The sequence below is a fragment of the Halichoerus grypus genome, chromosome 6 (assembly GCF_964656455.1).
Source record: "Halichoerus grypus chromosome 6, mHalGry1.hap1.1, whole genome shotgun sequence".
Lineage (NCBI taxonomy): Eukaryota > Metazoa > Chordata > Mammalia > Carnivora > Phocidae > Halichoerus > Halichoerus grypus.
In genome coordinates, this window is record NC_135717.1 from 133,030,288 (window position 1) to 133,047,003 (window position 16,716).

General features: G+C 36.1%; 1 protein-coding gene across 3 annotated transcripts in view; it reads right to left on the reverse strand.

The window, feature by feature from the left end:
- LOC118555510 (uncharacterized) overlaps positions 1–16,716 on the reverse strand; it is a 213,133-nt gene that overhangs the window by 115,688 nt on the left and 80,729 nt on the right. For all 3 annotated transcript variants that reach the window (XR_013449274.1, XM_078076285.1, XM_078076286.1), the window contains one exon: positions 2,773–2,802. Coding sequence is in view for 2 of the 3 variants with exons in the window: in XM_078076285.1 (XP_077932411.1) it covers positions 2,773–2,802 (30 nt within the window). In the remaining variant the exon portion in view is untranslated. The remainder of the gene's footprint in view (positions 1–2,772; positions 2,803–16,716) is intronic.

Genomic DNA, 16,716 nt, shown 5'->3' on the forward strand with positions numbered 1-16,716 from the left:
CTAGAGGTCAATATTTCCTATGAACCTCATAATGTTCAAACCATCCCACTTACCTTAATAGAGAAAGCCTTTCATGGATACTTTTCTTCTCATCATACACTATTTGCAAAAAAGCCTCCTACTGGCTGGGCATTGAGAGCACTAAACATGGACTTAATGTCTTCACAATTTTGTCTAGGCATGCCTTTTCTTTGGTCTCAAATGCTGCAGTATCATAGTGGCTTTGAGATCAGATAAACCTGAGCTGAAATGTTGGCTTCACCAGTAACTAGCTTATGGCCATCTTGAGGAAGTCACGTAATGTCTCTGATATTTAGTTTCCTTACCAGTAAAATAAACATATTAGTAGTATCTTTACCATAAGGCTTTGTGCGGATTAAATGAGATGACACATAAAAAGCCTTAGGTGTGGTACCTGCCACATGTGTTCAATTATTATTATTGACTATCTCTTCCTACTTAGGTATGTAATATGGATTTGTGTAGTTGTGAGGACTTTTGGCTTACACTTGAAGAGAGCAGAGGATGGTATAGTAGAGTGAGTTAAAGGGAGTGGGGCTGGGGAGGAGCAAAAGTAAAATACTTACAGGCTTCAAAAAGAAAATCTGCAGGACAGTTATTTTTAAAAGTCTATTTGTAAAAAGTTAAGAGTTGCTAAGGGAACTCTTGTCTTGTTCCTATTTAGCAAATTGGTGACCAAACACATGTTCAGAATTAGAAGAATTTCCAAACTAGGCTCAGTAAATCCCAAATTTGGATTATTGCATTAAAGACCATCTTCTGCAAATGAAAAGATACATTCCAAAATATTGATAATGGATACCTCTGGGTGGTAGGAGTATAGGTAATATTTATTTGCTCCTTTATATATACTTCATTTATTTTTCAAGTTATTATTTTCTAAATAAAGGTATTATTTTATAATTAGAAGATTAATCATTATTAAATATGTAATAACTGGAGAAAAAGGATAGGATCTTTCATGGATCTGTTCTTCAAACATCTTAGATTCTCCAGCAACTGTTTAGTATTTGCACTTTTTCCCCCGGTTAATAAAGTAATTATTTAAGCCTCCTCTGGGTCTGTAGCATCAAAGTCACTGCCTCAAAGACTGAAATTCTAAGCTGATTTCAACACATCAAGTACTCCCACTGGGATACAGTACAGAGATTCAAGTTAGAAGTGAGTGGGAAAAGTGGGCAGAGGCAACAAATTAAAAAAAAAAAGTTACACACTTACTCTCTTACAAAGACACATACGTACCTATAAACATACACATAAATACATACATACTCATGCCAACACATACATACATACAGTGCCCCATCTCACTTCCTGTTGCTTTTCGTACTGGGTAAGGTTTGATTATTGCTAATGATACCCAGCTGTGCCAGTTCCTTGGGCTCTTTACCCATGTTTTCCTTTCTCTCAAATGTAATTTCTCTTGCATTTAAATAGTCTTTTAAAATGAGGCCATTCTGACAGACCCTGATCTGGCATATGGTTGGCAAATATCCAGTGAGTTTAGGATGCTTAGCCAGATAATTCAGATACCACAGACGGGGCCTCTACTTAAATGACCTTAAGCGGACTCCAAGGTCTAGAGGCTGAAGGCACGCTAAGAAACCAAATTAGAAGTCATAGTTAATGGGAAAGTGCTTTAGCCCCCAACCTATTCACCTAGAAATGGGCAAATGCTCAGAATTACTAAAGACTTCTAAGGAGAGCTAGCTTTATATATTTATGTCTTTTTAGAGTTGGAGGGGAAATTAGAAACCATGCAGTCTGACCACTTCCTTTTCACACATGGAAAAAAAAAAACAAAAACAAAACCCAGAGATGCTAAGTAGTTCACAGAGAGCCATCATGTCTCCTCACACCTTGAGTCAGATGTGAGTCTTGGTTGTAAGCAATAGAAGCCTCCCTGGCTAACCTAAGCAAGAATGTGTTGGAAGACAATGAAGTTCTCACAGAGGGGAAGCAAAAGCCTGAAGTGGCAAGATGAGAAAGGACAAAAACCAGGAAGCTGTAGTGGTCTCAGGAATAGGCACTGTTCAATTGTTTTGGCAGAGAGATTTCATAGAACAAGAGGAGCCAACGATTGTTTTCCCCACATCCCTGAATTATTCCATTAAAGAGTCAAAGAACCAGGAAGAAAGAGTCAGACTGACTCTTGTGTTGTCTGCCCACTCCTCAGCAGGTACCTTGATTTATAGTCTCATCAAGTATTCACTTAATAGCTGAAAGGTAATTCCACAAAAAGAAATGGGAATACTATTATACTATTACTCAAGAGGCGCCTGGGTGGCTCAGGAAGTTAAGTGTCTGCCTTCAGCTCAGGTCATGATCCCAGGGTCCTGGGATCAAGCCCCTCATCATCGGGCTTCCTGCTCAGTGGGGAGTCTGCTTCTCCTTCTCCCTCTGCCTCCTCCCCTCCATTCATGCTCTCTCTCAAATAAACAAATAAAATCTTAAAAAAAAAAAAAAAAAAGGATGGAAAAGGGGGTGTGAAAGGAGAGGTCAGGAACACCAAAGAAAAACATTGTCTTTTTCACATTTTTGTCTAGTCTTGACCCAACTATAAGGTGAATACAGCTTTGCATTTTTTGTTCTACAGTCTTTTAGCGAAACCTCCTAATCTGCAGAGTTTACTAAGCAGCTGAAGATTAGTGCCTTTCTACAGGGACCTTAGTCAGGTGAGCCAGTTTTTCTCAATTTAAGACCGTGAAAAGGGCATAGAAAAATTCAGTCAGAGGAAAAGAAAACCCTTACCAATGGTGTCCTTTTCCCTCAAATAGCTTTCTGAAATAAGAGAAATAAAAATTGATTAATATCTTTCAATTTACCAAGAATAAGGCTTGCTTTCCAAAATTTTTGCACAGTGCCAAAAATTTGTAGCAATACTAATGTTCAGGACAGAAATTGTGCAGATTCAGAGATTCTCATTGTTATATAATCCTAAAGTAATTGGAAACAGGCTATTTTCTTTCTCTCTCATTCAAAACCCATATTCAACATATAGTTTCTGGAAGAAGAAAAGCACTAACATTGTTTGACTACCACACGTGAACCCTTCTGTCACGCCCTTCCTAGAAAGAACTTTCTCAATAAAACACTTTTTCAAGAAATCACTCTCAGGGGGCGCCTGGGTGGCTCAGTCGTTAAGCGTCTGCCTTTGGCTCAGGTCATGATCTCAGGGTCCTGGGAATGAGCCCCGCATCGGGCTCCCTGCTCGGCCGGGAGCCTGCTTCTCCCTCTCCCACTCCCTCTGCTTGTGTTCCCTCTCTAGCTGTCTCTCTCTCTCTCTGTCAAATAAATAAATAAATAAATAAATGAAATCTTAAAAAAAAAAAAAAAGAAATCACTCTCAGGCTTTGCTTCAAGGGAGAACCCAACCTAAGAATGTAGGCAGACACAGAGTAATATGTTAATATCTCTAATATATATGTTTGATAGAAGTAATTAGGGCCTTAGCCAGAAACTGACATTCTGTTCAGAAACATTTATCCTTATTTCCAATATAGTATGTACTTCCTCCACAATAACTTTTCAACATAAAGTGCAACTACAGAATTTGTGTGGTTTCCTAAGCAGAAAAAAAAAAAGAGACAATTAAGAAAATTAGATTATTTACTACCAAAAATGCATGGACTAACTCTGAAGCATGGTTTTTGGAGCTAGACTGAGCTGGGTTTGAATCCAGCTTTAACATTAGTAGCCATGTATTCATTAAAAAAAGAATACCTTTTTTTGCTGGGATTTTTGAGAATTAGATTTATTTTAGATAAAATACTTGGGCCCAAAATATATTAGTTACCAATGGTGTTCTGGAGCCCACTCCCAACAGCTTACAACAGGGGCTTATACCAATTTCTTCCCAGCTCCATGGTCAGTGATATCACATTGATTGCTTGAAATTGGCTACTGTGGGAGTATTACATGACAGAAATTGGCAAATGCTGGAAATCAAGACTCCCACTCACCCCAGAGCTGCTTATTAAACATATACCAGCACATCACTGCCTTAATCTATAATTCTAGTCTAGACATTCCTTTGAGCTGTAGACTCACATGGCCTACTAAAGTTCTCCTGAATGCCCCACAAGAATTGAAAACTAGGGCTGTCTGGCTGGCTCAGTCAGAAGAGCATGTGACTCTTGATCTCAGGGTTGTGAGTTTGAGCCCAATGTTGGGCATAGAGATTTCTTAAGTAAATAAAACTTCAAAAAAAAATTTTTTAAATAAAACTCAATACTCCACAATAAAACTCATCTCCTCTTCCATCCCTCTGTTCATTTCCATTGGTGGAATAACATGCCCCCCAGAAATGCAAAGTAAAAATCCAAGAGTTATTTCTTTACATCTCCCTCACCTTTATCCCCACCGCCAGTCTAAAAAAAAAAAAAAAAAATGCAAACAAACAAAAACTTGCGATTTTACGCTTCCTAACAATTTCTCCAACTGTATACTATTCCCCAAGATCAGACCCTTTTCTTCTTTGGCCTGGAAATTCCAGCAGCTTTCTAATTACTCCCCTTACAATTCACCCTCATATCACCTCAGATTAAGGTTTTCAAAAGTCGATCTGACCACCATTCTTCTGCCTAACATCCTCCCAGGTTCTATACTGTTTATAGGATAAAATCTAAGCTCCTTAACTTTGGCATCAAAGCCCTTTGTCACCTTGCTTTAGTTTATATTTCAACGTTCTCACTTACCATTCCCTACTTTGAAGCTTACATTTCAGTCACTGACTACTCACTCACGGTATTGTTTCATGCTCTGGGGATGAATTTCCTTCAGTACATAATAATCACATGTATTGAGCAACTAAGGTAAACTATGGGTAAACATTCTATTCTTTTTTTAATCAAAAGCTACAATATTTATTCAAATCTGAAATATGTATTTAATATATCTAGAATATCTTCCATCATTCCAATAATGTCACTATTATAAATTGCAATAGATTGCAAAACTGGCAATGAATTCTTCCCATCCTTATATATACATCGTTTTGCAACGTGACTTTACAGCTCCTTCCATTAAGAGGTGGAGTCTCTTTCTCCAGTCCTTGAAATTAGGCTTGACCATGTCTCTTGCTTTGACCAATGAGACATACACACAAGAAGCAAGCAGGGCCTTGGAAGTGCTTAAGCATTGGGGCTGTTCTCCTGCTGCTCTTAGGAACCCTATGACCACTATAGTGTGATAAAGCCCAGCTTGATGCTGGTTGTTAGGCTTGTGGTCAAGTCAGCCCTGGTGCCCCAGGTGACATCTAGCCCACCACCAGACATGTAGTGAGAGCATTCTACAACTTTCAGCCCCATCAAACTACCAAATGACCCTAGCTAAAGTCTGCCCAGGCCAGAAATCCTAGCCAACCCATAAAACCATGAGAAATAGTAGTTATTTTAAGCTCCTAAATTTTGGGTGGTTTGTTATGGAGCAAAAGTTGATTCTGAAAAATATGAGTTTTTCTCTATAAGAACCACCTCTGCGGTTCACCAAAGTCTAAAGCAGCAAAATATAATAGTTCCTAGAAGTTAATAAATTATGAATTTGCCTTATGTGTAAAAAAAATGTATAGTTCACGGATGAAATGAAAAAAGGAGTTACACATACATGTAAAGAGTTTTAATCAACAAACTGGCAGTGACAAACACCATACTACTGATCATCTATCAAATCTTTAAGTGATTATTCTGTACCAGCCACTATGGTAGATTCCTTATATACAAAAATAAATATAATATATTAATTACCGCTATAATATAAAGGAGCCTGTAATCCACCTAGATGAAATAGCCATCTAAACAGATGGATGACTTTTAAAATAATTACTAATTCTCTCTATGAAAGTAATAATAGTATTACGGAAAAACAAAGACTATCAGGTATTCTGCCATCTAAAAGACAATGTTAAATTAGTTTAATATTCTTTTTAAGCATATATCTTTTCATTCCTTTATGCATTTATATATTTTAAAAATAGGATTTTTTATATATAGAATTTTATAATCTGCTTTTCAAAATTACAGTACATTGTCAATATCTCCTCATAATATTAACTATTCTATAAAATCATTTTCATGGATGCATTGTATCCCATTATATAGATGTATCATATTTATTTAATCAATATTTTATTGTTAGATGCTGATTTTTTTCCAGTTTTTCTTTCTTCTTATTATTGTTACAATGAACCTGTGCAACTAAATCCATGGGCACATATATGATTATTCGTGAGAATTAAATAATGTAATAGACATAGGTTGTCGAGTAAGCACAAAAATAGCAGTAAGAGGAGGAAAAAGTGAATAGAAGCTTGCTAAGCATAGAGCGAGGGAAGTTTGAATGCAAAGGTCCTGAAGCAAGATCACAGCATATCTTCAGAGACGGGCAAGAAAAACGTAAGACTTGAGCAGAGATCTCTTGGGGAAGAATAGTGCAGAGGAAGTTGGTAAGTTAATACGAGGATATCATACTAAAAATTTAGATTTTATTCTATAGCTTATGGGCAGCCTTTGAAACTTCTGTCTACAAAAGAATTCTTTAGTAGTAATATGGAAGAGTTGTTTTATTTTCTCAGGGATATATTCATAATGATATTTTCCTTTAAAATGGTTACTGTAAAGGATCCACTGCTTCCTTAAGAGTGATTTTATTATTCCTTGGGGCTAACAAATTTTCTGTGGATACATCTGTCTGTTTGTTAATGGAAGCAACGGAAAAATTGGATTTGAAATCTTTACATGAAACCCTTAAAAAAACACATCTATTCTTCATATAGAATAGTATCTGTTTTTATTGTAGCCATGGTCATATGGGATAGATTTAGTGGTAATTGTGAGAATTTTGATTTATAGCTTAGGCAATAGAGTAACAAGGACAGAAGTAAGAAGTGATAGCAAAATGGATAACCTATAAAACTTATATTTTTAGACAAAGCTTTACCTTGGCAATATTTTTGATCCATAGGGGTTAAATTCAGAAGTACAAAGTAACTATTGCACAACAGATCAGAGTGACTGGTTACATTGTCAGTCCAGCCGCATACTTGACAATCAGTCATGAAAATAACCAGTATGAACACGGAGGCCGTGCTTCAGCTCAGTCCACCCACTGACACAGCCATAGCGTATGGGCAGTTGTGCTATTCCAGCCTATATAAGTTCATTGTCTTGATTACACCCGATAATAAACAGAAAATAATGTGATGCTAAATGAAAGTAGCCTGGCCTAATCAGGGCACACTGCTGAAAATCACGTTAATGCTGTACTGAATGTTCACCATTGCAAAATTACAAGGTTCCCCAATTACAGTACTCACCATTATCAAACTGCTATTTAATAATTGTTATAACATCAAAGACCAGAGGCAAAGATCAAAGAATAAGAACTACAGATGTCAGCCTGCCCTTTCAAGCCCATCTCAATTTTCTCTAACCTTCCATCTCTCTTGCACATCATATTAAAGTAACTGCAGTGATAAATATCTCCGACATCTAGATATGAATTGGGTTTTTTTTTTTTTGTGGACTTATTTACCTTGTGAAGAAGACTGTTATATGTAGATCTTATTAATCCTCCTTTATATAAATTTCTAAAGGAAATACAAGGATAAAGAAAGGTAGTATCCTGCCTTAGAGAGATCTTGACCCCCACCCCTATACCTTTCTGTCAGTCATTCACTCTGGATTCTGCCATCACAAAGGATCCTGCCATATCTAATAGTCCAGCCTATCTGACCAGGTTGTTCTTCTCTAAAGGTCCTATATGTGTGCATATGAAATTCCTTCCCCACCACAATCCTCACTCCTCAGCACAGATACCCACCTAGCAAACTTCTTGCTGCTGACCAAGAACCAGCACAAAGTTCCCTTTTCTATGACAACTTCATAGGAGAATTCTACTTTTGTACTTACCACACCATGTCTGTCTTGTCAGTTTGGGCTACTTTCACAGAATACCATAAATTTAATGGCTTATAAGCAATAGAAATTTATTTCTCACAGTTCTGGAGGCTGATCTGTCCAAAATCAAGGTACTAACAGATTTGGTGTCTCGTGAGAGCCCGCTTCCTGGTTCATAGACAGCAGTCTTCTCTCTGTCTGTCACCTGGTAGAAGAGGTGGAGAATTTTCTGGGGTCCCTTTTATAAGGGTACTCATCACATTCATGAGGGCTCCATCCTCATGACCTAATCACCTCCCAAAGGCCCATCTCCTAACACCATCACATTGGGGGTTAGGATTTCAACATATGACTTGGTAGTAGGATACAAACATTCAGTCCATAGCATTGTCATAACAGTTTTAGAATCAATAAAAAAAATTTTAGAATCAATTAAAAAAAATAGAATTCAAAAAAATACCTTCCTGGAAACTTTAACTGTGTATTTTATGTGGAATATAAAAAGCTTATTTAAACTTTGAATCACTGGAAGAAATAAAGGAAATTCTTTGATTGTTATAAAAGATTATTCTGTGCTTGAGCCACCAATCTTCATTTTTGCTATTCGCATCTAAGCTTTGACATTTTAATTAAATGGCTACACCATTGAATTGCGTCTATTATCACCAAAAAATTATTCTCTACATTCACAAAAGGAACCATTGGTCACTACAGGGGCAGCCCTGGAATGTAGGGAATTAGGCAGGGTTTCTTCTGATGTTCCCTTCTCTTCCATATCAGGGACTTTCCCAGGCCATCAATAAATAAACACAAATAATTTTTTAGAGACAACTTAAAACAAGAGAAAAATCATTAAAAGCAAGTAACTGAGAAGGGAATGAAAAAAATAGATAAACATAATTATATAATTATATAAGAAAAACAAGTCTCAGAGAGGTTACCATAATTAAATACAATATTAAGCATTAAGCTTCCTGGTAGCCATGGCAAAAAAGAAAAACATGGGGGGGGGGCGGAGGAGGCTGAACAATTAAAATACAAGCTCATTAAAATAAACACTTTCAGAACTCTTGAGAATTTCCCTCTTGAGTCTTCATAATATTGATATTTTCTTTAAAAGTAATAAACATTTCAGAGATGTTCTTCCTTTGGTCATTTATATCAATCCAATTCCTCATTCAGTTTCACACACCTATATTCTCTGAACTTTCATATCTTTCTATATGCTATTTCCTTTGAGTTTAATGCCCTTTTCTCTTTATCTTTGCCTAGATTACTCCTTATTGATCCTAATGTGTCAATCATTGCAAGAAGCCTTTCCCCACCCATTTCCCTCCTGGTTGTTCACAGGGGTGCTGAGGTCTCTGTCTGTCTCTCTCACTTTCTCTCTCACACACACCCCTCTGTTAAGTATCCCTCCTCATGCTATCATAGCACCTGGGGCATACTTCTATCCTAACACTTATAGATGCTAAACAGAGAAGTAGTTTAAGAATGACCAGGAAAAAGTTAACTATTGCTTGTGGCATTTAGTCCTTGTGATGCTCCTCCCAGTAGCCCTTAGATTCTTTATCTCTACAATGAAGAATGGATTGGGCCCAAGGATCCTTAAAGATCTCTTCCAGTCCAATCATTAGACGATAGTTTATTGTTTTGTTTAAAAGTTTCAAGTTCATTAAAGTAGCAGCAAGGAAACTAACAGAAATAATAACATCAAGGGGCGCCTGGGTGGCTCAGTCGTTAAGCGTCTGCCTTCGGCTCGGGTCATGATCCCAGGGTCCTGGGATCGAGCCCTGCATCGGGCTGCCTGCTCCGCGGGAAGCCTGCTTCTCCCTCTCCCACTCCCCCTGCTTGTGTTCCCTCTCTCGCTGTCTCTCTCTGTCAAATAAATAAATAAAATCTTTAAAAAAAAAAAAAAAAGAAATAATAGCATCAAGACAAAAGCAGACACAAACAAAACAACAACCACGACCCATTTCTTCTATGGCCACAAGAGAAACAGACATCTGGCCTATCCAACAACAAGATTTTTCATGCTCTAAGATTAAATGAACTATTTAAAGTGCCTAACACCATGCTTATTAGTTCCTTATCTCTTTCTTATTCTCTGCCTGAAAGGATTGGCCAACAGTTTAAGTGGAATAGGGATCACATGAAAGGCGTAAAGAAGCCCTATAAATAGGAAAGACATGAGGAAAGGTAAGATTAAAAATTTAAAAATTACTATTTTATATTTGCATGGCACTCTCTATCTTTCAAAGTACTTTGATATAAATTATGTGCTTTTGTTTTAACTATGAAATATGGATATCTTTTGTTAATTCCTTTAGTTTCTGTATTTCCTAAAGAATATTACATTGACTTATTGTCAAAAGATTAGTATATAGATCATATTTTATAGGGAAGTTTATATTATACCCTTGGGAATCAATTAACATACTATGCTATGCAACCTTCCAGATGAGAGTTAGTAATGGAAAGCCAAAGGACTGAGCAGTATGCGATTATTTTCTACTTTGCTAAAAATATAAAAATAGTTGGACTCTTACTTAGCTTTAATTTAATCTTTTAATTCTAGAATAAATACAGAGTAGAGCATTACAAAAACAATTTGATTATTTATTTTCATAGTAGCGAACTTTCTCATTTATCTATCTTCTTTTACCAAAATAAGCTTTCAGATAAAATATTTTACAGTATCTTTTCAGCTTTGAAGTTTGTTTTTTTTTTACAAATACATATTTACAGCAGGCTTGAATTTTTATGTACACAAAAATGGCAGAAATAACCCAATTATCAAATCTATTCCAGTTGATAAAAATAGGCAGCAAAACAGGGGAAATACAAAGTCTTTCAAAATACAATTTAAAAAAAACTAAAATAAGATAGTGCATGTTGGTTTTAGATAACTTTTGGTAGTAAAAGTAGAGGCATATTTGTTTAGATTTAAGTTGTTCTCTCTTCCATTGAGATTTATTTAATGATACAATGTGATTAAATCATTTGCCATTTATAGTCTTGAAACACATAATTTTCTATAACTTTAATTAAAATACATGCACATCATATTAGAGGAAATAGCAAGTTAATTGTAGTTTTAGATGCAATTTATTTATTAGCAAAAGATACTCAATGAGAACATTTAACTGTTTAAATCTAGCAGAGGTTAAACAGAATACCAATATGCTTACTTTTAATGTTAAACAATATAATCTGATTTAAACTATAAAAATATAGTGTAATTAGCTTGAAGAATTTTATTTCACATTCTTTGTTTAGCCTCCAAATCCCCTAAGTCATAGCAATAATTTTATCCACAGATAAAATAACATTTTGCAAAATGCAAACATTAATCCTCTCCTTATGTTTTTTTTTTTTTTTTAAAGATTTTATTTATTTATTTGACAGAGAGATAGACAGAAGAGCACAAGCAGAGGGAGTGGCAGAGGGAGAGGGAGAAGCAGGCTCTGCACTGAGCAGGGAACCCGATGCGGGACTCGATCCCAGGACCCTGAGATCATGACCTGAGCCGAAGGCAGACGCTCAACCATCTGAGCCACCCAGGTGCCCATCCTCTCCTTATGTTTTGACCTCAGAACATAGAAGATAGAATTCTGCTCAAGGTTGAGATGGGAGCACTGTGAGTCTTGAGAAAACACTTGAGTACCTCTGGGCTTACGGTGACCACTGGGATGAAGAGTTATTCATCCCATCAATCAGAATCTTTTTGGGGGAAGGGGCTGAATTTTACTAGTCGGTAGGGACACCATGTTAAGGCTCAGTGTTCATGCATAGTATGCTCTCCTGGTCTTTCTTCCACTCTCTGGTTTCATATGGCCAGTGGGGTAAGAGAGCCAAGGCCTGGTCCTTTTACCCACTTGCGGAAGGAGGCTGGCCTTTCTTCTCTGTTCTTTCAATTACAATTGTGCAATACATTTTAAAATCTTGTCTGGATCTATGATTAAAATTTTATTTCTTAATTTCATTTCTTAAAATAGAACAGTTATCTATTTCTGGCTGAAAAAAAATATTTTAAAAACCATAAACATTAAAATGTGCTCATACAAGCCCTGGGTATTATAGAAGACTGATGAATCACTGAACTCTACCTCTGAAACTAATACATTATATGTTACTTAATTGAATTTAAATTGAAAAAATAATAATAAAAATAAATAAAATATGCTCATACATTTTGCTTTATTATTTTATTATTATATCAGAAGACACCACATTATCTACTATTGCTTTAAAAGTCTACTGGATTATGGAAAAAGCAGACCTATATTTTTTCTGGAACATTAATATTATCTCTTATGCCATAAAATTGCTCAATTCCAAGAAAAAAGTAAAACCCCACTTTACTTGTAAACAAATACTTACTGTAATTTTGGAAAATAAAAATATGCAGTTAATTAAAAATAGTGCTATTATTACGTTAACTTCTTACATTAATCACTACAAAACACAGAAGAGTGATTTATGTTTTAGCTTGTTCCACTTCCCCTTTATGAGTCCCTTGAAACAGGAAATTACGTATTTCTCATTTTTTATCTCTAGTGCCAATCACAGTGTTACAAATCACATATTAAGTATTTTCTGGATAGACAGGGATGAATGGGATAGATGGAATGGATGGATAGGCTAATGGAGCGGATAAGCAGATGGATAAAATTGATGGATCGATGGGATCAATGGACAGAATAAGTGGGTGGGATAGATAAACAAATAGGGGGAATGAACGGATAGCTGAGTAGTTCAGAAGTTTAGGGGTCTGATAAGTCAAGGGACATGAACAGTGCAATGTAAGTGTCAGTTCATTTAACACACGTTTACAACTCACCTCTAGATGCCAAATATGTGATGGGTGGTCAGGCTCACAGTAATGTAAGGGACAGAGACAGACAAAAGTAATAATGTAATAATATAATACAATAAGTACAAGAGCAGAGGTAAGTAATAAGTCCCTAGAAGAGAAAGGGCTTTACAAAAAGCATAGTAATTGATCTGGTGCTGATGAAGGTGATATTGACCAGTATGACCTGAAACACTGCATTAGGAAAGCACACATGTATTGTATTAGCTCACTGGGAAGAGCTAATAGACTAGATAGATAAAAGTGGTGGAGAAAAGGGAATTCCAGGAAGACGAAAACAGGATGTGTCAAGGTAGAGAGAGATAAAACTTCATGGTATGGCCAAGAAACTGCAAGTAATTTAGTATGGCCTGAAATTATAGCAAAAATAATACATTGAGTCATTTATTTTGATGCTATAAATTCATTTATCTCTTACAGTGTAATACAATATATTTCCAATTTATGCCTCACACAGCCTGACTTCTTATTTATCTTTTATTCCTCAACTCTGTATTTTGAAAGGAATATTCTCTTGCGACCCATGCCATTGAAAAGAATAAAAATAACCTGACTTCTTAATGTATGAACTCCCAACTCTATAGTTAAGGGCAAAAAGCCTTAATAAAAAGCTTGGAACCATTGAGATTCTGATTAGAATATTAGAAGGAAGTAGATAGTGTTATAGAATCAATCTCAGAGTTCACTGTTTTCCTAAGATTTTATATTTTATTAGATCAACTCAAATTAAAATATTGAGCATAAACAATAGGATATCAAATAATGCCTAGGAAAATAAGAACTGTGGCAACAGAAAAAATAGTATGCACTAACTGCCAAACTAGAGCTCCTTAATCTTGACAACCCTATGAGGCAGATAATATTAGTAGCATTTTTTTTAAAGATTTTATTTATTTATTTGAGAGAGAGAGAATGAGAGAGAGAGCATGAGAGGGGGGAGGGAGAAGCAGACTCCCCGCCGAGCAGGAAGCCCGATGCGGGACTCCATCCTGGGACTTCAGGCATGACCTGAGCCGAAGGCAGTCGCTTAACCAACTGAGCCACCTAGGCACCCCATTAGTAGCATTTTATAAAGAGAAAACTAAATCTCAAAGAGGTTGAGTAATTTTCACACACTCATACATCTAATAATTGGTAGAGTCAGGACTCAAATCCAGGTCTGTCTAGTTTCAAACCTCTTAATGACAATGCCATATTACTACTAAAGTTCAGAAACTCAGATTATCATGTATAAAGATTTATTTGAAATTCGGTTTGGACTCGGGCAAGGAATAAAGAAAAAGTCACATTATTAGGAAAAATTTATATTTGTATTTTTCAAGAGCATAATATAGTACATTATAGAGTATACAGGTTATTAATATAAAATCAATAGCAAGGATGTGGGGCTGGATCCCAGGACCCCAAAATCATGACCTGAGCCAAAGGCAGACACTTAACTGACAGAGCCACCCAGGTACTCCAAAAGCAAGGAGATTTTATACAAGTTATTCTACTTCTTTTTGATGTCCATAGAATTAATGATGAAAATCAAGCCCAGGTCCAGTGTAAAGAAATATGTTGACACTTGGGAAGAAATGTTCTTTATACTTTTAAAGTAAGTAAACAGTGCTATGGTAAAAATTCTGCACTTACATAAATATGGTTTTTGTTGTTGTTTGTAACATGTCCTTTAATAGTCATTAGTATTTACTAAAGTTCTTTTTTTTTTTTTTTTTTGAATTCTAGCTCTATTTGAGCTAGAATGTTAAAGTAGAAAAAGTGTATTCCAGGGGACTGATGTGTGGTGGTAATAGTGGAAATTAGATAGATCCCAAAAGGCAAGTAAAATCTAGTTAAAATAGTCAGAAACATAAAATCTTGTCTTTAATCTCAAGGGGAAGAGGTGGGGGAAAAAGCAGCCAAATTGTGTCTACTACTACTGATATGAGAGAGTCTGAAAGGAGGAGAATGTAAAGAGATAAAAGTTTGCCTGTCAATAACTAATTAGTAAGATGGCTGCACACATAGGCAACCTACAGAAATGGATAGCTTTCTTACAAATACATGTTTTAAAATTATAAATTAGGGGTGCCTGGCTGGCTTAGTCAGTAGAGCATGCAACTCTTGATCCTGGGGTCGTGAATTCAAGCCCCATTTTAGGCATAGAGATTACTTAAAAAATAAATAAATAAAATATTATAAATTAAAGATCCCATTCAGAGTAGCAACAAGAACTATAAAATATTGAAGAGAAAATGAAACAAGAAATGTACAAAATCCATGTAAAAAAAATAGAACTTTTACAAACATATAAAACACCCAACTAAACTGGAGCTATATCATGTTCCTGAATGGGAAGACTCAGTATTTATTATAAAGCAAAGCAATTCCAACCCAAATACCCTCAGAATTAAAAAAAAAAAAATCATGATTAGCTTATTCTAAAAATTAAACAGAAGGAAAAATGTATAAACATTATTAGCTTTGGGGTGCCTGGCTGACTCAGTCATAGAGCATGCTACCCTTGATCTCAGGGTGGTGACATCAAGCCCCACATTGGGTGTAGAGCTTACTTAAAAAACAATGATAAAAAACCCAAAAAACATTATTAGCTTTTAAAAAGAATAGCAATAGGAAAGAGAATTTACCCTACTAGAAATCAAAACATACTATACACTAGAATAAAACAGTAAGATATTAATTAGTCTTAGACTAAATAAACAGATTAAGGAAAAGAATAGGAGGAAATTTTTTTTTTTTTAAGGAGGAAAATTCTAAAGCAAATTTCTACAATTCTACAGGATTTGTCAGAGATTCTCCAACAGGATTAAGCTTCAATTGTCTGCAGTAATAATTCTTTTTTTTTGGGGGGGGGGTTTCTTCTCTTTCCCTTGTCACTTTCTTCACTCCTTTGCCTCCCTACCAAAATACCTATTGTGATATGGTGATTTATAATAGGAAATATATATTTGGTATTCATCCTTATTCCTGGCGCCAAGTCCTAAGTCCTTGGACTTCCCCAAGTGATAAGGGAGATAAAAGTGTCATTTGTTATTCATAACAAGCCCCTTTTAACCACACTTGAGTTTATGTTAATTAGGTGATTTTTGGAAAGCTCCTAGATGACCACAGGATAGGGGCTAGTTGCCAGAGGAGCCAACCATATGACCAGAAGATTAGAACTTTCAGTCTCATCTCTCAACCTCTGGGGAGGGGCCAGGGGCTGGAAGTTGACTTAATCACCAATGTCATATGATTTAATCAATCATGCATATGTAATGAAGCCTCCATGAAATCCCTAAAGGACCAGGTTCAGAGAGCTTCCGGGTTGGTAAACACATGGAAATGCTGGGACAGTGGTATGCCTTGAAAGGGCATGGAATTTCCACACCCTTTCCCTCATACCTGGCCCTATGCATCTCTTACATCTGCCTGCTCCTGAGTTGTATCCTTTGTAATAAACTGGTAATGTTGTAAATACACTGTTTTCTTGAGTTCTGTGAGCCATTCTAGCAGATTATCAAACCTGATGAGGGGATTATGGGAACCTCTGATTTATACCCAGTCAGTCAGAAGCCCCGATGACAACCTGAACTTGTGATTGGCATCGGAAATGGGACAGCAATCTTTTGAGATCGGGCCCTTAACTTGTGGGATCTGATGCTGTATCCAAGTAGTGTCAGAATTGAATTGAATTGTAGGATACCCACCTGGCGTCCACAGAGAATTGGAGAATTGCTTAGCATGGGAAAATCACCCCACACTCAGAGTACAAAAGTATTCAGTGAGCAGTGAGTAAAAGAGGAAAACAGGAGTTTTCACATTATACCAAACTCTCAAGTCATTTTCTCAGAGTTGGCTTTTGAAGGAACTCAAACAAAGATAAGAGATGCTTACGTTTTTATTCTGCATGCTTTTGTATATTAATTTTTCACAATGACA